Source organism: Oncorhynchus mykiss, chromosome 3 (assembly GCF_057628025.1).
Source record: "Oncorhynchus mykiss isolate SJ-2025 chromosome 3, ASM5762802v1, whole genome shotgun sequence".
NCBI classification, from domain to species: Eukaryota; Metazoa; Chordata; class Actinopteri; order Salmoniformes; family Salmonidae; genus Oncorhynchus; species Oncorhynchus mykiss.
This window is the reverse complement of record NC_143024.1, coordinates 20,471,348-20,494,580: the sequence shown is the minus strand read 5'-3', so window position 1 is coordinate 20,494,580 and position 23,233 is coordinate 20,471,348. Positions and strand designations below refer to the sequence as shown.

The 23,233-nt window shown below is 43.3% G+C and overlaps 1 protein-coding gene across 4 annotated transcripts in view; it reads left to right on the top strand.

Moving 5' to 3' along the window:
• Positions 1-8,037: 8,037 nt before the first annotated feature.
• Positions 8,038-23,233, top strand: part of LOC110500119 (ceramide synthase 2) — a 30,626-nt gene continuing 15,430 nt past the window's right edge. Inside the window, exons 1-4 of one of the 4 annotated variants that reach the window (XM_036968081.2) lie at positions 8,038-8,671; positions 21,165-21,338; positions 21,907-22,024; positions 23,022-23,140. In XM_036968081.2, the coding sequence (XP_036823976.1) occupies positions 21,166-21,338; positions 21,907-22,024; positions 23,022-23,140 (410 nt within the window). In that variant the 5' untranslated portion in view covers positions 8,038-8,671; position 21,165. Of the gene's footprint in view, positions 8,672-9,848; positions 10,024-12,643; positions 12,740-21,164; positions 21,339-21,906; positions 22,025-23,021; positions 23,141-23,233 lie in introns of those variants that run through there. The other 3 variants (XM_036968074.2, XM_090224228.1, XM_036968084.2) reach the window with 3 other exon arrangements.

Here is a 23,233-nt window from a genome sequence, read left to right as displayed (position 1 = left end):
ATACTGAGTGCAAACATGCAACATCACATAGACAATAACCCACGAAATACCCAAAGAAGATGGCTGCCTAAATATGGTTCCCAATCAGAGACAACGATAAACAGCTGCCTCTGATTGAGAACCAATCTAGGCAACCATAGACATACATAAACACCTAGATGGTCCAAAAACACATACATCACCCATGTCACACCCTGACCTAACCAAAATATATAAAGAAAACAAAGAATACTCAGGTCAGGGCGTGACACAACCTGCATTCAGAACAACTTTCAGGGTTAGGAACATTGATAAAGGAGACTACCTAAACCATTTAAACTGAAACAACCATATCAGTAACTCTGAAAAAAAACTATTGAATACACTTTTGAATAAGGCTGGAATGTAACAAAATGTGGACAAAGTCAAAGTGTCTGAATACTTTCCGAATGCACCGTATATATAAAGTGGGTAAAACAGTATGTAAACATTATTATTAAAGTGACCAATGTAACTAGCTGGCTACCGGATGGTAGCCAGCTAGTTAGAAGCACGGTGGCTAGGAAAAACTCCCTAGAAAGGCCAAAACTCAGGAAGAAACCTAGAGAGGAACCAGGCTGCACCTTAGAGACTGATGCACATAGAGTCATTGATAATACATCTAATTAACTGATTGGATTAGTAAAAAAATATATATGTTGTTTATCTTTGTGTTGCATAAGATTAATCAATCAATTAGTGTAATGCAAAAACACAGTTATTAAAAACAATCCTAAAAAAAATCTAGTTGCAGTAGGCATGCTGGGAAATATGATAATGATGGACGTGGTTTTGATGGGAATGTTTTATTCTCCACTGAGTAAAAATGACACAAACTGTCACACTCAACACTAGTAATTAACACCAACACTGGGGTTATTTTACACCAATGAGTGTTAACTGCACTCTTAGAGAGTTAACACCTGAATCAACATTCTAAATGTTATACTGAAAAATGAGCAGTGCCCTGCCCTGAAACTTAGACAATATCATTAGCCAGCTACCATCGGTACTCTACCCTGCACCTTAGAGACTGATGCACCATCTACAGTACATAATCATTGAACACTGGTCACTTTAATAATGTTTACATACTGTTTTACCCACTTTACATGTACAGTGCATTCGGAAAGTATTCAGACCCCTTGACTTTTTCCACATTTTGTTACATTCCAGCCTTATTCAAACATGTATTAAATTGTTTTTTTCTCTCATCAATCTACACACAATACCCTATAATGACAACGCAAAAACAGGTTTTTAGACATTTTTGCAAATGTATTAAAAATAAAAAACGGAAATATTACATTTACATAAGTATTCAGACCCTTTATTCAGTACTTAGTTGAACCACCTTTTGCAGTATGACGCTATAAGCTTGGCAAACCTGTATTTGGGGAGTTTCTCCCATTCTTCTCTACAGATCCTCTCAAGCTCTGTCAGGGTGGATGGGGAGCATCGATGCACAGTTATTTTCAGGTCTCTCCAGAGATGTTCGATCGAGTTCAAGTCCAGGCTTTGGCTGGGTCACTCAAGGACATTCAGAAACTTCTCCCGAAGCCACTCCTGCATTGTCTTGGCTGTGTGCTTATGGTTGTTGTACTGTTGGAAGGTGAACCTTCGCCCCAGTCTGAGGTCCTGAGCTCTCTGGAACAGGTTTTTATCAAGGATCTCTCTGTACTTTGCTCCGTTCATCTTTCTCTCGATCCTGACTGGTCTCCCAGTCCCTGCCACTGAAAAACATCCCTGCAGCCTGATGCTGCCACCACCATGCTTCACCGTAGGGATGGTGCCAGATTTCCTCCAGACGTGATGCTTGGCATTCAGGCTAAAGAGTTCAATCTTGGTTTCATCAGACCCGAGAATCTTGTTTCTCATGGTCTGAGAATCTTTAGGTGCCTTTTGGCAAACTCCAAGTGGGCTGTCATGTGCCTTTTACTGAGGAGTGGCTTCCGTCTGTTACTATAAAAGCCTGATTGTTGGAGTGCTGCAGAGATGGTTGTCCTTCTGGAAGGTTTTCCCATCTCCACAGAGGAAATCTGGAGCTCTATCAGAGTGATCACCGGGTTCTTGGTCAACTCCCTGACCAAGGCCCTTCTGCCCCGATTGCTCAGTTTGGCCGGGTGGCCAGCTCATGGTAGTTCCAAACTTCTTCCATTTAAGAATGATGGAGGCCACTGTGTTCTTGGGGACCTTCAAAGCTGCATACGTTTTTTGCTCTGACATGCATTGTCATCTGTGACAGGTGTGTGCCTTTTCAAATCATGTCCAATACATTGAATTTACTACCCGTGGACTCCAATCAAGTTGTAGAAACATCTCAAGGATGATCAATGGAAACAGGATGCACCTGAGCTCAATTTAGAGACTCATAGCAAAGGGTCTGAATGCTTATGTAAATAAGATATTTACATAAGTCATTTCTAAAAACCTGTTTTCGCTTTGTCATTATGGGGTATTGTGTGTTGATAGATGAGAATTTAAAAATATATATATTTTAGAATAAGACTAATGTAACAAAATGTGGAAAAATTCAAGGGGTCTGAATACTTTCCTAATGCATTGTTTATACTGTATTCTAGTGATGGCTTATCTTATATAACTACTGCTGTACACACCTTTTCTATTCACTTACTGTCCATACTGTCTTTACACACACCATTCACTTAGGGTGAGTTCAGAAAGAGTGGGACATCATATCAACTGGCACAGCTTAATCCTAAGGGTTTATTTATTGGTCTTGGTTACTAAATCCTTGCTGAGAAACCACATGATCCAAATCACATCAATTCATTGGTGTCACCTCATCAAGGGGGTCAGAGCAAACTTCAAACGTTTTTTTCTGTTTTGATGTTAAGGTATAAAACTGTCATAAATAATGCACTGTGCCAAATGGTGATGTAAATGTGCATACTATGTACTGGTGCTTCAAAATACATTCAAAAGTTGCTAATATTATGTTTCCATTTTGTAATTCAGTCATTGTTTTTCAACCATAGCTAGCTAAAGTAGGACTGCATGGAGTAGCTGAAGTAGGACGGCATGGAGTAGCTAAGTTGAGACAGCATAGAGTAGCTAAAGTAGGACGGCATGGAGTAGCTGAAGTGGGACAGCATGGAGTAGATCAAGTGGGACAGCATAGAGTAGCTAAAGTAGCACGGCATGGAGTAGCTGAAGTGGGACAGCATGGAGTAGCTAAGTTGAGACAGCATAGAGTAGCTAAAGTAGGACGGCATGGAGTAGCTGAAGTGGGACAGCATGGAGTAGATAAAGTGGGACAGCATAGAGTAGCTAAAGTAGGACGGCATGGAGTAGCTGAAGTGGGACAGCATGGAGTAGCTAAGTTGAGACAGCATAGAGTAGGTAAAGTAGGACGGCATGGAGTAGCTGAAGTAGGACAGCATGGAGTAGCTAAGTTGAGACAGCATAGAGTCGCTGAAGTAGAACGGCATGGAGTAGCTGAAGTGGGACAGCATGGAGTAGATAAAGTGGGACAGCGTGGAGTAGCTAAAGTAGGACGGCATGGAGTAGCTGAAGTGGGACAGCATGGAGTAGCTAAGTTGAGACAGCATAGAGTAGCTAAAGTAGGACAGCATGGAGTAGCTGAAGTAGGACAGCATGGAGTAGCTAAAGTAGGACGGCATGGAGTAGCTGAAGTGGGACAGCATGGAGTATCTGAAGTAGGACAGCATGGAGTAGCTGAAGTGGGACAGCATGGAGTAGCTGAAGTGGGACAACATGGAGTAGCTGAAGTGGGACGGCATGGAGTAGATAAAGTGGGACAGCATAGAGTAGCTAAAGTAGGACGGCATGGAGTAGCTGAAGTGGGACCGCATGGAGTAGCTGAAGTGGGACCGCATGGAGAAGCTGAAGTGGGACCGCATGGAGTAGCTGAAGTGGGACCGCATGGAGAAGCTGAAGTGGGACAGTCTTATAGGCTTTTCCAATGGAGTAAAGAGTTCCAGTTTACATTAGGGACCTCCTGTACTTAGGCTAGACAGGGCTCTGGTGTTGTATAACTATATCCTGTTCTCTTGTAGTACTGTTATTAGTACTGCTATTTGAGTCAATTCAGAAAAAGTGAGACCCTTTTTGCATTTCCCTCTTCTGTAACCTCTTCAGACCTCTAGCCAACAAATTAGCCTTACACATGATACATTCTGAAATCCTCAGATGTCTCCTAATCACACAAAATCTAATTGTCATTGGGTTACAATTAACACTATAACAATGTGTTCTAGTTCACCTGACCTGCTGTCCCAGTCTACCAAAACAAACTGAAAATATGGTTTTGACTCAGCGTACACAAATGTGTGTCTTATGTCTCCAGTGAATATGATATTTTGTGTGTGAGTGTGATAAGGAAACATCTTGAGGATTTCAGAAATGTATTATGTGGCTTTGAGATAATATGTTGGATAGATGTCGAAAAAGGTTACAGGAGACATAAATGCAAAACGTGTCTGTAACGGCTTTCTTCCTGGGAAGGAGAGGCGGACCAAAACGCAGCATGTTCATTTAATAAGGTAACTCAAACATGAACAGGATACAAAACAATAAACGTGAAAAACCAAAACAGTCCTAACTGGTGCATAAAACACAAAGACAGGAAACAACCACCCACAAATCCCAACACAAAACAGGCTACCTAAATATGGTTCCCAATCAGAGACAATGACTAACACCTGCCTCTGATTGAGAACCAGATCAGGCCAAACATAGAAATAGACAAACTAGACACACAACATAGAATGCCCACCCAGCTCACGTCCTGACCAACACTAAAACAAGGAAAACACAAAAGAACTATGGTCAGAACGTGACAGTGTCCCACCTATTCCAAAATCCCCCTGCATATGGGCCTACTGTATTTTTATATTTCAGACTCTGGTCCGGAAGCTAAATTCCTGCAATTCTATCCATTTTGCCATGGGATTATGTACTGTGTATTTAAATACTGTATTCTCCACATAGCTCCTTCTATTATTTCTACTACTGTAGCATTTTGGTTACACCGTTTATACACACCACATATTTACTTATATACTAGATTTTTGACATAGAGTAGCTCACTGTAATATATCTACTGGTGTACAGTGTTGTGTTGGCTGTACATGTCATTCTTAGTATATCTTGTGTAAATTCATCCGGTGTATATCCTTATAGATTGCATTTGGATAACTGTTACAGAGCCATTTGGGTTAACTGGATTCATTCCAACATTTCAAGATTTATTTATAATGTTTTATTATTTGTGGAGCCTACTTGTTTGACATTTTACTGCATTGTTAGGAGCTAGTAACATAAGCATTTCACTGCACCCACTATAACATCTGCTAAACTGTGTATGCGACCAATAAACAGTGATTTGAGCATATAGAGGACTTTACATTAATTACTGCGATGTTCAGCACTGTGCTTGTCTGGTCTCATCTCATCCTCCCTTTGAACTCGATGTTCAGCTTCACGTGCAAATTGCCCGATCAGCCACTTACTATCCGGTTGCATAGAAGTCAGTGATGTTTTAACTCTTGTCCCCATCTGTCCCGCCCACTCAGCTATAGGGGACCAGTGGTGACATAATTCAAAATGCTATTCCAATTACGCGCGACTTTTGGTATAGCCTACATGTGCGCCACATTGGCCTATATGTCTCAGTGGCAGTGGTGTAAAAAGACTTTAAAGTACTACTTAAGTTGTTTTTTGGGGTATCTGTACTTTACTTTTTATATTTTTGAGTACTTTTATTTGATGACTCCTTGCTGTCCCCAGTCCACCTGGTCGTGCTGCTGCTCCAGTTTCAACTGTTCTGCCTGCTGCTATGGAACCCTGACCTGTTCACCGGACATGCTACCTTGTCCCAGACCTGCTGTTTTCAACTCTCTAGAGACAGCGGGTGTGGTAGAGATACTCTGAATGATCGGCTATGAAAAGCCAACTGACATTTACTCCTGAGGTGCTGACCTGTTGCACCCTCTACAACCACTGTGATTATTATTATTTTGACCCTGCTGGTCATCTATGAACATTTTAACATTTTGACCATGTTCTGTTATAATCTCCACCCGGCACAGCCAGAAGAGGACTGGCCACCCCTCATAGCCTGGTTCCTCTTTAGGTTTCTTACTAAGTTCCAGCCTTTCTAGGGAGTTTTTCCTAGCCACCGTGCTTCTACACCTGCATTGCTTGCTGTTTGGGGTTTTAGGCTGGGTTTCTGTACAGCACTTTGAGATATCAGCTGATGTACGAAGGGCTATATAAATACATTTGATTGATTGATTGAACTTAGCTGGTTCATTGTCCATGCAAGGAAGTCAGGCTAGCAAGCATTTTAGCAATGTAGCCTATGACAACAAAAACAAAAACTGTACTGTGTGACAGAGCCATAGAATACCTATAAAAAAAAAACACAAAAAAACTTCCTCTCTGGGCAGCTATAAAAATACAGTAAAAATATGTTTGATGTCTTCTGTGCCCATATGAATAACCCCAGTAACTGGAATGACGAGATAGATGTTCTTCTCCTCTGTTATTGTTTTACTATTTCACTGCCATACTGTGTTTAACTGTGTTCGATCTTGTCTAGCCATCTTGTCTCAAGAGGACCACAATGGAAATAAGTCCCAGACTTTGTTGTGTGTTATCCTCAATGATTTTATTTATGTGCATGTATGTCTTTTTCAAGTTTTATGTGTGCTTGTTTTTTTAAATGTTCGAATGAATAAACTAAGCTAAACTAAATAGACCGGTTTGCCAACATGAAAGAGAGGAGGATGGCATTGGCGTTCAACTAGTCTTCAAGTAGGGTAAGGCAACATTTATTGTTTTACATGCACACATGCACACAGAAATCAGTGCCATGGACAGCCACAGGATATTTAGCATTACTGATTGGACTAAATGTATTTTGGTATCTTTAGGTTTGTTGTTAAACATCAAATCAACAAGGCTATTAGTTTAAACTAAGCATATATAGCCTTGTTGATTTGATGTTTAAATGTTAAAGTTTAAATGGTGCTGGAATAGTGAAGGCAGTATTCCTGTTGTCTTTGTGCTGACTTGCAGTAACTCAATGGTTATAAATCAGTAGTTACTTAGTAAACTGTCGAAAGCACGAACTTGCTTGACCCTGCTGCAGGTGATAAAACTGAATGTATGCAATATTTGCTTTGTGCACTTCACTAGACAGATGTTGCGATCCTATTTTATGATGAAACAAACGTATGTGTAGTTGAATTTATTCCGCCAATGTGTGACGTATTTGTGCTGTCACAGCCTTACTGAATATCACGGTGGGGTATGAACGAATGGGTTATAGAGCAAACAATGCAATTATCACAACATAGGTTGTAATATGGCTTTTTACTGGCTTGGCTGCCTCACTGATTTTATACACACACAGCTACTGATAGGCCTACATTCAAGTCATCAAATAATGTCTAAAGTCCAAACTCATAAAACAAGTCACTTTTAGACTACTTTTTGTTCATAATTGCATGTATTTAGATGGCCTCTTACAGGGGTCCCAAACTACACTCAGCTGCCGGACAATTTTTTCTTGAGCAGATGGTTGGGGGGCCGGAACATAATTACAAATAACATTGTACACTGTAATTGACCACAAGAAGTCCAAACATATATAATATTTGACCAAAACAAACCTTCATTACATTGGAATACGATCTAATGTGTCTCTCTATTACACTTGGAAATACTTGAAAATCACTTGGAGCTAATTTCCTGGTGTTCTTACAGTCTTTAATGTCCAACAATGAAAACTCAGCAAAATAAAATCATCCTGTGTGCTGCCAGTTGGGGAACCCTGGGCCCTATTGTTTTTTTTAGGTTAGCCTATATTGTATTTTTTAGGTTAGCCTATATTGTTTTTTTTTTTAGGTTAGCCTATATTGTATTTTTTGGTCGTTTACGCACTAATAGTTGGTAATGTAAATAGCCTTAATCGCACCATTATTATGGAGAGAAGGGTAAAAGTGTTTATTGGGGCCGGAAACAAAATGCGGATGTGTGTGTGTCAGCCAAGTGTTCTCGCGTGCCTAAACGTCATCTGTGACTCTTCCTCACAGTTATTTTCTATTTCACTCCTAGTCTCACCCCTCTCGCGGTCCGTTCTCCAGACGCAGCAGCTCGGCTGGTCTACGCCTATTACCGGTCAACCACCCTATCCCCCAGAGAGAAGAGAAAGAATACATGGGACACAACGAAAGATAAATTATCCTAGCTTGTAGTTTAGATTTATCCAGGACAATCAGAGCGGATATCCATCGACACAGAAAGAAACCCCGCCTTTACTCGTCTCGCGGTCTCTCAACTTCTCCCACCTACTCTTTCTTTTTATCTCAATCCTTCTTTCTATTAAAATCGTTTTTGACTGGATGGAAAGATGTGGATAAACGGCGGAAGTGGTCAGGTCGAACCCTAATCTAAAACAACGAGACACCCGGGCCGTCACGAACGCAGCAGGCAGAATATATTCAACAGGACGGAGCTATACTTTCTCTGGTTGGACTGATTTTCTGCTCAGCGGTCGAACTTTCTGAAAATTGCATATAGGCTACCGCTATCTGTTCCGTGTGCTCTAACCCAAAGTCTCATACATCGCCTTGGACCTCAGTGAGAGGGGATTGGGACCAAAGTAAGTACCGTTATCTCAATCACATCAATAAGACTGTTATTGTGGTATAAACTGAATAACGGTTTCGTCTGAATATGCAGTGTTTCTACAATAGCCAGTACTCTGTTGTCTGTTCAAGTGTTGAAGGTTTTCAACCTAATCCTACCCGTAACCCTAACTTTAACCACACTGCTAACCTTATGCCTAACCCTAACATTAAATTACTAACAAAAGGCTTCTTTTTTTCCATGATTTTCTACAATAGCCAATTTTGACTTTGTGGCTGCGCTAACCTTTCGGTTATCTAGGCATGCAGCCCACAATGAAGCGCGATCACTTGGACACGCGTCATTACGCAAGACACGTACGTTTATCCTATGATTAAAGGAACGCCGTTTGGGTCTTTTCGTGTCAAAAAATCTACACTTCAAATAACACTATTTGATGTGTCAAATAAGCTTATTGGATCTGAATATGACTGCACGTCACATAATCATTTAACGCGTTCATAAAGCTTTTACGTAGCTATTACACATTGATTACACTATCACTCGTATGTCATATGTCACAACGATTCATGCTATGATGCTAGCTAGCTGATGGATGCAAACAATATTCTTCCCCAAAAACATAGCAAAACGACATCATCTGTTTCAGTAGCTATAGTTAGACAATTAACTATATAACTAGGTGTCATAATTTAAAAGGACCCTAATTTATAACAGCTTTTATTTGATTAATGGTGGACGGACCCATCTATGTGAAACAAGCCACAATAAGGATTAGCCACAATACTGGACTTTGAGGTTAGCCTTCAAAATAAAAGAATGTCACTGACAGTGACGCAAATCGCTGTCAATTATGCCATAGTTAAATAGATCATGCTAAACGACTTTGGAATGTTGTTATATAAAATTTTAAAAATGATTATAATTTGTACATAAAAAAAACGTTTAAATTACACTGTATATATTAGACTTTAGCATTGCATTGGGGGCATACTTATTTCACTGTGTTCTCTGGGTGTCACCGAGTAGACTGATACCCCATTTCATTGCTTCACATTCTAACTTTGTTTAACATGATCTAGTCTAAATATGGCATGATTCCACCAGTAACCTTCTGCATCACTTTCAAAGAGGTACTTTTATTTAGAAGGCAACCCGTAAATTCCACTATTGTGCCTAATCCTTATTGTGGCTAGCTTCACAACACATAATCGTTCCAGTCATGCATCACGCCTCTGTCAGCAAATCAAATCAAATGTTATTTGTCACATGCGCCGAATACAACAGGTGTAGTAGACCTTACAGTGAAATGCTTACTTTCAAGCCCTTAACCAACAATGCAGCTTTAAGAAAATCCCCCAAAAGGTAAGAGATAAGAATAACAACAAAGAGTAGCAGTAAATAGCCGGGCTATATACAGGTGTTACCGGTACAGGGTTAATGTGTCAATGTGCGGGGGGCACCGGTGTCGAAGTAATTGATGTTTATAGCTATTTATTAGCTATTTATTTCCATGAACTGAAGTTCAATTTCAATAGGCGAACAACAAGTGACTACCTAGCTAATACTTACTCGCAAGGATTCCTAAATCATTGCTAAGAATAATGAAAATGACTGCAGTTTCGACTGATCATTGTTTTCAGGCTGGTTGTATTGGTGCTAGCTAGGTACCAAGTTAAAGCTAGCTAGCTACCCTAGAAGTTGCTGTCGAACAAATAATGCCTTATAATTAAAGCAGGATTGTAAACATATCGTTCGTGGCCGGTGTGTGCTTGTTTGCAGACTTTTTATGTACAGCTTTGACAGTGCTACTGACAGTAGTGGTGGCGCTTGGCTTACACGTGCAAATTCAGCACACAAAACATTCTATAATAGAATTGTGTTATTTGACGTGTCAAATTAAAAGCTTATTTAATGTGTCAAATATTGTTATTTGATGCGTCAAATAGTGTTATTTCATGCGTCAAATAGTGTTATTTGACATGTATCTTTTTTGACACGCAAAGACCCAAACACTGTTCCATATATGATGAGATAATTGTGAACTCTGAAAAATATGAAGTCAAATCATGACGTCGGTGATCTTCAGGTCAAAAAGTTGGAGTTTTAGAAAGTGGTTGGAATTCCGAGTTGGGTTATTTTTCAGAGTGGGAGCTTGTTTTTTTTTCGAGTTATCAGTTGTTTTGAACGCTCGGAAGTCTGAGATTTCCGAGTTCATAGATGTTTTGAATAAGGTATATTGTGTTTGGATCCTTCTGACAAATTGTAAAATAAAAACATCTTAAACGTACTATATGTAGAAATCGCTCAGCCATTTCCTGGTTACTAAAATTCTAATACTTTGCGGTATTAGTGGTAAAAATTAGTGGTAAAAACAGGAATGGGAAGCATATGGAGTGGCATGTAGCAATGAATAAGATCACATTTACTCTTCATAACTTATATTTTAAAATATATCTTAAACTTTTGACTGTCAAATGCATCCTTATTAAAAAGAACAGGTAAAAAGTAAGGTGCTCACGCAGACAGCATGATGTCACGCAGACAGCATGATGTCACGCAGACAGCATGATGTCACGCAGACAGCATGATGTCACGCAGACAGCATGATGTCACGCAGACAGCATGATGTCACGCAGACAGCATGATGTCACGCAGACAGCATGATGTCACTGATCGTTATCACACTGATGGATCAATAGCTGACTGTTAACACATCAAAGATCTGAGTCCTAACTCTCTACCCTGCATCTATCCATTAGGCTTTACTCCTTCAATCACTTGTCATTTTTATGTGTACATTTTATTGCATGTCTGTCTGTGTGTGGCCCTCTAATTTCAGTAAAGTGCTCTTTTACAGGGTCACAGCAAGGAGTACAGTCCAACATCCTCTCCCTCTGCCAGTTGGAGATAGACAGAACAGAATATTGCTGTTACAAATGTCGCAGGCATGACCTGCATTAAAGTGAATTTTCAGTCATAATAATATAACATCAGTGTGTGTGTGTGACTGGTGAGGATACAGAGGGTCACGCTCTGGATCTCTAAACCTTGTAATCCGAGGTCATGAAATCCCATTTTTAGTTTGAGATTAACCAAACCAGAATGTGGACTTTAATCTGGTTGTGGATTATATTACTTTATGTTGAAATTACACTGACTCTAAATAATTTAACCTGACATAATTTAGACCCACTTTTGGACAAAGTCTATATTATTCAAGAGATTTTATCTCAGTAGGCCAAATCCTAATTTGAGGTCTGCCTGTCACGCAAACCTCCCATTGACTGGAAGCATGATTTACAACATGGCAGTCTCAGTTATGAACGCTGATCTCAAATTGCAATTAAGATCACTGAAACTAGACAGTTCTCTCTCTCTCTCTCATATATATATTGCTCCACACTTCTCTACTCTATCCTGGTCATCTCTGTGTGCCAGAGGATGTATGATATGCGTTATGACTCACATTCTCCTGTCAGACAGCCCCACAGAAACAGAGGGAGGAAGAGAGATGGCACTTCCACTCTCCCATCCAGCCAGAGAGACATCCTCCGTCTGATTGGCTCAGAAAAATGGCCAGAGTCCGGTCACATGATCCTGTCAGCCAATAGGAAGGGGAGTTGGGCTTCTGTCAGGAAAAATGCTGTAGCAGGCTGGATCCTCTGGCTGACCTGAAAAATTATTTTTCTTTGATCTGTTGCGATGCGCACACACACACACACACACACACACACACACACACTGACGCTCTTAGACTCAAGAACACTGGTATTGACTGAAATGTCACCACCATGTTTCTAATGTTTATCTAAATGAAATCTATGATTCCTCCCATGGAGAGACCTCTAGACCATACGTTAGCATACTGATCCACATGATATTGTGAGTTGGGACCAGTGGTTATCACACAGGGAAGTGAGTCCGGCCTTTATTGGTTCTCTGCTGTGTGTGATGTGTTCTGATCTTTGGACTGCTCTGTGGCTCTGTTTTGTAGCAGGGAAGATCCCCGTATCTGTGCTGTTGTGGTTAACTCTGCCTAGAAGACTCACCTATACAAGAATCAACTGCCTAAAACACAGTAGGACAGAGGAATGCTTTTAAGAATTGTCTGTGAGAATGAAATTGTCTAGGGCATTTGGAATTTTTCTTAGGAGTGTGCGGTAGTTGTAAGCAATGTACTGTGTCCTACCCTCCTCTTTGCTCTGTGTACATCTGCTCGTTAGTGTTGTAATCTTCAACAGCATTTTACAGAGTTCCGTACTACATTTTTAGAATAGCAGACAATCTGGGTGATGTGCCCTAAAGGCATGGAAAGTAGAAGAGTTCAATATCTCTGCTAGTGTGCTCACAGAAAGTCAACAGGGTTATTCACCTGCCCCGCCTCCTGTCTGTGTTGTGGAGGTGTTGATTTCCCAGTGAATACATGGACCCTCCCTCCCTTCCTCCCTGCCTCTGAGTTCAGCAGGATGATGTTGTAGCAGTAATCCCATGATGCTAGCAGGAATGCTATGCTGCAGAGGAGTGACGGGTGAAACAATAGCACTAATGCTGTCTCAATAGCAGCAGCAACCCCCCAGGACTCAGTGTCATCATCCTTGCAGCGTTTCTACAACAGGATGCAGAGTTTTGCCAAAACCTGCATCCTATAGCCCCTGTTGGAGAAACTACTTTAGACACATCAACATGTGTCTATCTCACCACTTCTTGTTTTTAACATCACCTGCACTGATCTCAATAGACTGGATAGGTGGAAGCTTTATGGCAGAGGTCCAGCTGTCCTGTCCGCTTCTATCAGATCAGTGCTGACAGAGGAGATGAGATGACGAGAGGAAGGCATTTTAGAGTATTGAGATACACCCCTGATGAAGGAAAGGAGATGAGGAGGGGAAGACGATTGAGATGCACTCTCTCTGAGTTGTGACAGGAAATGTGTCTGGTGTTGATGAGTAACCTGCTATGATGTGGAATTAACTGAACAATGACAGTGTCTCAGGGGAGAGTGTGTGTGAGAAGGGAAGGCTTCTGTAGACGTAACTTAGTGTTGTAACTTCATTTACCGTCTTGTTAGTGTGACTGGTGTATGGGGATCCACGCCTACGTAACCTAAGCTATCCAAAGCTAGCCCAGTGTTAGCTAACATTTTTATTGAAGCTCAAAGGGTCAGTTCTGTATTAGCCGGTAGCTCCTATCCGTTTCAATGTTAACCAATGTGAAAAGCCCAGTTTATCTCAGTGTATGCTACCGTTGGGTTTCAGCGGCACTCCCTTCCCTGGCTGTATATCAGTCTTTAATGTGTGTGTAAATCCAGCTGCATAGTTGAAAGAGAGCCAGGCCTGCTCTGTGTCTGGGTCTGGGAGTAATGTTAGGCAGGGAAGGAAGGAGGGAGGCAGGCCTGCTCTGTGTCTGGGTCTGGGAGTAATGTTAGGCAGGGAAGGAAGGAGAGAGCCAGGCCTGCTCTGGGTCTGGGAGTAATGTTAGGCAGGGAAGGAAGGAGAGAGCCAGGCCTGCTCTGTGTCTGGGTCTGGGAGTAATGTTAGGTAGGGAAGGAAGGAGGGAGGCAGGCAGGGAAGGAAGGAAGGAGGGAGGCAGGCAGTGATGTAGGCAGGGAAGGAAGGAGGGAGGCAGGCAGGCAGCGATGTAGGCATGGAGGGAGGGAGGCCTCGCTCTGCCTCTCAGAACTTCCGTCAGCTGGGGAGGGAACCTACTCAATGAGGCAAGTCCTGGAGGGATCAGGGAGGGGGAGTGGATAGGGGAGGGGTTTGGGGGTTGAGGAGAATCGGGGGAGTGGGTTGTGTAGGAGGGTGGCATCAGAGAGGATTAGGGTAGTGGTTTAGGTGCTGGGTTTAGGGAGCAGGGTTGAGTGGTGTGTGGGAGGACATTCTAACTCAGCACAGATAGATGATTCACAGCAAAAAATGCAGCCATGATTCATACCGTCCCCCACTCAACTCCCATCCTACCACACCCAAATCACAGTCAAAGTAAAGCTTGTCTCTACTTTTCTCTCTCTGAAACCACGAAGCGCCTGTCATAAATCAGGAAGCCAAGTGTTTGTTTCTTGGGCTTTAGGAATGTAACTGAAGAAGTGCCTCAGGCCTTGAAAAAGAAGAAAATAACTGATTGAAAGGAAGGTGATATCATCTTGCAACGTGGTCTCAGAGCATTTTGTATTATTCTGTACGTAAATCCAAACACTCCATTTTATACTGAACAAAAATATAAAAACGCAACATGCAACAATTTCAAATATTGCCTCATGCAGCGCGACATCTCCCGATCAGGCTGTTAATTGTGGCCTGTGGCCCAGTCCTCTTCAATGGCTGTGAGAAGTTGCTGGATATTGGCGGGAACTGGAACACGCTATCGTACACGTCCATCCAGAGCATCCCAAACATGCTCAATTGGTGACATGTCTGGTGAGTATGCAGGCCATGGATGAACTGGGACATTTTCAGCTTCCAGGAATTGTGTACAGATCCTTGCGACATGGAGCTGTGCATTATCATGCTGAAACATGGCAGCAGATTAAAGGCACGACAATGGGCCTCAGGATCTCATCACGGTATCTCTGTGCATTCAAATTGCCATCGATAAAATGCAATTGTGTTGTTGTCCGTAGCATATGCCTGCCCATGCCATAACCCCACCACCAGTATGGGTCTCTCTGTTCACAACGTTGACATCAGCAAACCGCTCGCCTGCATGATGCTATACACCTTGGAGGCAGCTTATGGTAGAGAAATTAACATTACATTCTCTGACAACAGCTCTGGTGGACATTCCTGCAGTCAGCATGCCAATTGCACGCTCCCTCAAAATTTGAGACATCTGTGGCATTGTCTTGTTTGACAAAACTGCACATTTTAGAGTGGCCTTTTATTGTCCCCAGCACAAGGTGCACTAGTGTAATGATCATGCTTTTTAACCAGCTTCTTGATATTCCACACCTGTCAGGTGGATGGATTATCTTGGCAAAGGAGAAATGCTCATTAACATTAGCTAGGTGGCTAACGCTAATGTTAGCTAGCTCTAGGGGTTAAGGTTAGGTTTAGTGGAAGGGTTAGCTAACATGCTACATAAACTCAGCAAAAAAAATAAACGTCCCTTTTTCAGGACCTTGTCTTTAAAAGATAATTTGTAAAAATCCAAATAACTTCACAGATCTTCATTGCAAAGGGTTTAAACACTGTTTCCCATGCTCGTTCAATGAATAATAAACAACTCATGAAAATGCACCTGTAGAACGGTCGTTAAGACACTAACAGCTTACAGACGGTAGGTAATTAAGGTCACAGTAATGAAAACTTACCACACTAAAGAGGCCTTTCTACTGACTGAAAAACATCAAAAGAATTGCTTATCTGCGTGAACGTGCCTTAGGCATGCTGCAAGGCGGAATGAGGACTGCAGATGTGGCCAGGGCAAATAAATTGCAATGTCCGTACTGTGAGATGCCTAAGACAGCACTACAGGGAGACAGGACGGACAGCTGATCATCCTCGTTACACGTGGTCTGCCACTACAACACCTGCACAGGATTGGTACATCCGAACATCACACCTGCGGGACAGGTACAGGATGGCAACAACAACTGCTCGAGTTACACCAGGAACGCACAATCCCTCCATCAGTGCTCAGACTGTCCTCAATAGGCTGAGAGAGGCTGGACTGAGGGCTTGTAGGCCTGTTGTAAGGAAGATCGTCAACAGACATCTCCGGCAGCAATGTCGCCTATGGGCGCAACCCCACTGTCGCTGGACCAGACAGGACTGGCAAAAACACTGAGGCCTGTACTCTGGAGCGGGATCGATTTGGAGGTGGAGGGTCCGTCATGGTCTGGGGCGGTGTGTCACAGCATCATCGGACTGAGCTTGTTGTCATTGCAGGCAATCTCAATGCTGTGCGTTACAGAGAAGACATCCTCCACCCTCATGTGGTACCCTTCCTGCAGGCTCATCCTGACATGACCCTCCAGCATGTCACCAGCCATACTTCTCATTCTGTGTGTGATTTCCTGAAAGACAGGAATGTCAGTGGTCTGCCATGGCCAGCGAAGAGCCCGATCTCAATCCCACTGAGTGAGCACGTCTGGGACCAGTTGGATCGGAGGGTGAGGGCTAGGGCCATTCCCTCCAGAAATCTCCGGTAACTTGCAGGTGCCTTGGCGGAAGAGTGGGGTAACATCTCACAGCAAGAACTGGCAAATCTGGTGCAGTCATGAGGAGGAGATGCACTGCAGTACTTAATGCAGCTGGTGGCCACACCAGATACTGACTTTGACTTTTGATTTTGACCCCCCCTTTGTTCAGGGACACATTATTCCATTTCTGTTACTCACATGTCTGTGGAACTTATTAAGTTTATGTCTCAGTTGTTGAATCTTGTTATGTTCATACAAATATTTACACGTGTTAAGATTGCTGAAAATAAATGCAGTGGACAGTGAGAGGACGTTTCTTTTTTTGCTGAGTTTAGTTGCAAAGTTGCTATAAAGTAGTTGCAAAGTTGGCAATTAGCTAAAATGCTAAAGTTGTCTGAGGAGATTGAAACACGCAACCTTTTGGTTTCTAGATGTTCGTGTTGCTAGACGTTTGCGTTATATTCCCACCCCTAACAACCACCCTCCTTTCGTTTTTGCTTTAAGTAACCTAATATCTTACGTAAGCATACAAAATATAACATATCATCCTCAGTGTTCTGGATTTATGTTTACTATGTTACGTCTAGGCTATGAGACCAGACTGGGATATCAGTGAACAACAAATGCTGTGGTAACAGCTACGAAGGCACCAGGGCAATGTGTTTTTGAACAGCTCCACTCATTTTTTATTTTACCAGAACAAATTCTTATTTTCAATGACGGCCTAGGAACAGTGGGTTAACTGCCTGTTCAGGGGCAAAACGACAGATTTGTACCTTGTCAGCTCGAGGGTTTGAACTTGCAACCTTCCCGGTACTAGTCCAACACTCTAACCACTAGGCTATCCTGCCGCCCCGAATATGAGACCTAGAGCCTAATGCTTCACAGGGAGTTTTTTAAGGAGTTTTAGTTTTGAAAACGATCTCTCCGCAAAAGCGACAGTTTTACAGGGATGGTAAAAACATCTTGATTGCCATAGCAACATATGGGGAACTGGGCAGAAGAGTTGTTCTTCAAATACAGCAGTTCTGCAACATCTTTAATTTAGTTTAGCCTCTTTAATTTAGCCTCTGATTCTCCTTAATTGCCGGCCTCAACAGAAAGATATGAACTGTAGCCTATTGAAAGCTCTGGGGACAGGTCGTCTGGATACTTAACAGTCAATAAATTGGCAGATGTGAACAGATGATCATCTTTAGCGGCCAACAGTTCTTGAGGGCTTGAACAAAAAAAGCTGTTTGCTATTTCGTTCATACTGGTGAACCGGCATTTGAGTTGTGGGGTTGCAAACTCAACAGTGCCTTATCTCAGGTATACCTTGGCATACATCATTCAAGACTGTTTAAATTGTGTGCAGCGCAATGGACATATAATGCCACAGGAAAGACTGTCTGGGTTAGCAATACTCAGTATAGAAAACAGTTGGGCCAGTAACCTGGACCTACAGGCCGTGGTGAAAACATATACACACAAAATAAACTGTGTTTCGCCTGTGCTGGCTGTATATAGGCATTGCTATGCCATGTCCATGTGGCCATGTCCATGTGGTGGATGAATGAAGAAGTGATTTAGGCTCAGTTGTACTTCCCCTCTGTGGGCCACTGGGCCTCTCCTACACCTGTTGTGTTGATAGTATGTGGACCACTAGTTAGGAGTCTGCAGGTCTTGGTCCTAAATGTTGTTGATAGTATGTGGACCACTAGTTAGGAGTCTGCAGGTCTTGGTCCTAAATGTTGTTGATAGTATGTTGACCACTAGTTAGGACAAGTCTGCAGGCCCCGAACCTAAAGATGTTGGATTTAGATTTAAAGATGTAGCATTTAGCAGTTCCGTCTTCAAAACGTGAAAAGGGACTACTTCTAAATATTATTCAGTAAAAACAGCCAAATACACTGCTCAAAAAAATAAAGGGAACACTTAAACAACACAATGTAACTCCAAGTCAATCACACTTCTGTGAAATCAAACTGTCCACTTAGGAAGCAACACTGATTGACAATACATTTCACATGCTGTTGTGCAAATGGAATAGACAACAGGTGGAAATTATAGGCAATTAGCAAGACACCCCCAATAAAGGAGTGGTTCTGCAGGTGGTGACCACAGACCACTTCTCAGTTCCTATGCTTCCTGGCAGATGTTTTGGTCACTTTTGAATGCTGGCGGTGCTTTCACTCTAGTGGGACGGAGTCTACAACCCACACAAGTGGCTCAGGTAGTGCAGCTCAGGTAGTGCAGCTCATCCAGGATGGCACATCAATGCGATCTGTGGCAAGAAGGTTTGCTGTGTCTGTCAGCGTAGTGTCCAGAGCTTGGAGGCGCTACCAGGAGACAGGCCAGTACATCAGGAGACGTGGAGGAGGCCGTAGGAGGGCAACAACCCAGCAGCCTCCGCCTTTGTGCAAGGAGGAGCAGGAGGAGCACTACCAGAGCCCAGCAAAATGACCTCCAGCAGGCCACAAATGTGCATGTGTCTGCTCAAATGGTCAGATACAGACTCCATGAGGGTGGTATGAGGGCCCGACGTCCACAGGTGGGGGTTGTGCTTACAGCCCAACACCGTGCAGGACGTTTGGCATTTGCCAGAGAACACCAAGATTGGCAAATTCGCCACTGGCGCCCTGTACTCTTCACAGATGAAAGCAGGTTCACACTGAGCACGTGACAGAGTCTGGAGATGCCTTGGAGAACGTTCTGCTACCTGCAACATCCTCCAGCATGACCGGTTTGGCGGAGGGTCAGTCATGGTGTGGGGTGGCATTTCTTTGGGGGGCCGCACAGCCCTCCATGTGCTCGCCAGAGGTAGCCTGACTGCCATTAGGTACCGAGATGAGATCCTCAGACCCCTTGTGAGACCATGTGCTGGTGCGGTTGGCCCTGGGTTCCTCCTAATACAAGACAATGCTTGACCTCATGTGGCTGGAGTGTGTCAGCAGTTCCTGAAAGAGGAAGGCAGTGATGCTATGGACTGGCCCGCCCATTCCCCAGTCCTGAATCCAATTGAGCACATCTGGGACATCATGTCTCGCTCCATCCACCAACGCCACGTTGCACCACAGACTGTCCAGGAGTTGGCGGATGCTTTAGTCCAGGTCTGGGAGGAGATCCCTCAGGAGACCATCCGCCACCTCATCAGGAGCATGCCCAGGCGTTGTAGGGAGGTCATACAGGCACGTGGAGGCCACACACACTACTGAGCCTCATTTTGCCTTGTTTTAAGGACATTACATCAAAGTTGGATCAGCCTGTAGTGTGGTTTTCCACTTTAATTTTGAGTGTGACTCCAAATCCAGACCTCCATGGGTTGATACATTTGATTTCCATTGATAATTTTTGTGTGATTTTGTTGTCAGCACATTCAACTATGTAAAGAAAGTATTTAATAAGAATATTTCATTCATTCAGATCTAGGATGTTATTTTAGTGTTCCCTTTATTTTTTTGAGCAGTGTATATAAAATCAGACTTTATTAACCAACTTTATTAGCTCAACCCCCTTGTTTTCGTTGAAAGTGAGAAAACAACACAACAAGTGGGGACAGCATGAGGTTGCCCGCGACCTTTGGATTCCATCTTTAATTTGAGCCAGTTTGCTACAGCAGGAAAATAATCCTACATCAACATGAATGTGATAATTATGTAGATTATAATTAATTTACATTTTTGTAGGGATTGATACATTTTACGTAAGGGAATATTAAGTCTGAAATTTCGAAATGGAATTACAAACTTCAGAAGCCTTTTTAAATCTCAAACACACAACAAGTTTTACATTTCCTGCATTGCAGGACAATTCTCCTACAACAGGGTGATCAAATGAAGATCCTACATCTGTAATTGAATGGGGAAGATTTGCACAATGGCAATACATCTAATTAGTTGGTGCCAATCTTTCCTGTTCAATTGTCCTGCAGATTTCTTCCAATGCGTGTTATGTGGAGTTTACACAACAGAGGGTATAGATTAGAATATGGATCTGACTTCAGACGATTGTTGAGGTATGAACATTTCCTCTGATTGGGATGGTTCCTGTTGTTTAACTGCGGTGAGAGAAATGGATAAATAAACATTCATTCAGTTAGGGATTTTAAACCCCTTCCAGTCTTCCTGTGTCTGGCTAGGATGAGATAGAGAAGGATTAGACAGACATTATGTCATAAAAGAGACCAGGAAGTAGGCTACACATGGGACAACTGGTCACATCCTTTCATTAACTAGCAATTCAAATAACCACAAAGGATGATGTAACCACTCCTTTCTCCCATCCCTCTGAGGCATCATGCTGCCAGCTGTGTGTGTTTGTGTATGTATGTGTGTGTGTGTAAATGTCAGTATATTAACCGCCTTCTCTGCTCTCTCCCCAGTATGGTGTCCAGTCTGAGCGAGTGGTTCTGGAATGAGCGGCTGTGGTTCCCTGAGGGGCTGGGTTGGGCTGACCTGGAGGACAAAGATGGCCGTGTTTACGCCAAGGCCAGCGACCTTTGGGTGGTGCTACCCATCGCCCTAGCCTTCCTCGTAATACGACAGATCTTCGAGAGGTACGTCTGTCCGTCTGTTCTGTCTGTCCGTCTGTCTGTCTGTTTGGCTGGCTGTTACCCCTCATACGATTAATCCTCTGCCTCTTTCACCATCTGTCTACATGTTTATACCTCTTCTCTTTCCCCCATCTGTCTACATGTTTATACCTCTTCTCTTTCCCCCATCTGTCTACATGTTTATATTCCTACGCCTCCCCCCCTCTCTCCCTCTTCCCTTTGTCCATCTTGTCCTCTCCACCGCTAATCTTTAATTACATTATTTTACCTTCAATCTGTAATTTAATCTCGGTCTGTTTTCACTGAGTCACTCTGATCATATCTCTGCTTCCTCTTCTCCTCTGTGTCCTTTCCCTCCCTCTCTTCTCTCATATTTTTAGAACCCACCTGTATGTTGTGTGTTAGCTTAGCAATCAGTCAAGACGTAACCTTTCTCTGTCACTCTCTATCACTTTCTCTCCTTCCCTTCATACCTCTCCATCCTCCCTCATGATAATATCAAACCGTATCATGCCGTCTCTCTCTCTTCCTCCCATCTCATTCCTCTCTCCCCCCCTCTCTGTGTGTGCAGGTTAGTGGCCACCCCACTGGCTGCTGTCATGGGGGTGAAGGAGAAAGTTCGGCTCATAGTCTCACACAACCCCACACTGGAGTCCTTCTACTGTAACGCAACCAAGAACCCCTCACAGGTAACACAACTAAAAAAGACTACACCAATGCACGCAAGCACAGAGACACATGCACACAGGCACGCACACACACACGAACACATTAACACTACACAATTGCTACAGATCTTAATTTGTTCAGTCTTTTGTTGCAAAAAAAATTCTGCACAGCAGGAAATGTAAACGTGTGCATTTGAGTTTTAAAAAGGCTTCTAAAGTTTGTCATTTCAGACTTGATTTGCCCTAATGAAAAATGTATCAACCCCTAATTATAATCCATATAATAATTCACATTTCCCGTTGCTGCAGAATTATTTTCCTGCTGTAGCAAACTGACTCAAATTAAGATCCTACATCTGTATACAGCACCACACAAATCATTATGCTAAACTGTATCCCTTTCTACCCTTCTCTCTCTCCCTCCTCCCTTTCTCTCTCCCCCTATCCCGCTCTCTCTCCCTCATCCCTTTCTCTCTCCCCCTATCCCCCGCTCTCTCTCCCTCCTCCCTTTCTCTCTCCATCTATCCCCCGCTCTCCCTCCCTCCTCCCTTTCTCTCTCCATCTATCCCCCGCTCTCCCTCCCTCCTGCCTTTCTCTCTCCCCTTATCCCCCCCTCTCTCTCCTTCCTCCCTTTCTCTCTCCCCCAATCCCCCGCTCTCTCTCTCCCTCCTCCCTTTCTCTCTCCCCCTATCCCCCGCTCTCTCTCCCTCCTCCCTTTCTCTCTCCCGCTATCCCCCGCTCTCCCTCCCTTTCTCTCTCCCCCTATCCCCCGCTCTCTCTCCCTCCTCCCTTTCTCTCTCCCCCTCTCCCTCCCTCCTCCCTTTCTCTCTCCCCCTCTCCCCCACTCTCTCCCTCCTCCCTTTCTCTCTCCCCCTATCCCCTGCTCTCTCTCCCTCCTCCCTTTCTCTCTCCCCCTATCCCCCGCTCTCCCTCCCTTTCTCTCTCCCCCTATCCCCCGCTCTCTCTCCCTCCTCCCTTTCTCTCTCCCCCTATCCCCCGCTCTCCCTCCCTCCTACAGAGTTCTATAGACAGTCTGTGTAAGCAGACAGGTTGTTCAGAGAGACAGGTGCAGAGATGGTTCAGGAGACGCAGGAACCAGGACCGACCCAGTCTACTGAAGAAGTTCAAAGAGGCCAGGTACACACACACACACACACACACATGCACAAATACCCATATGCATACACACTCCCACACACATGCATGAACACAGGCACAAAACAAGATAAC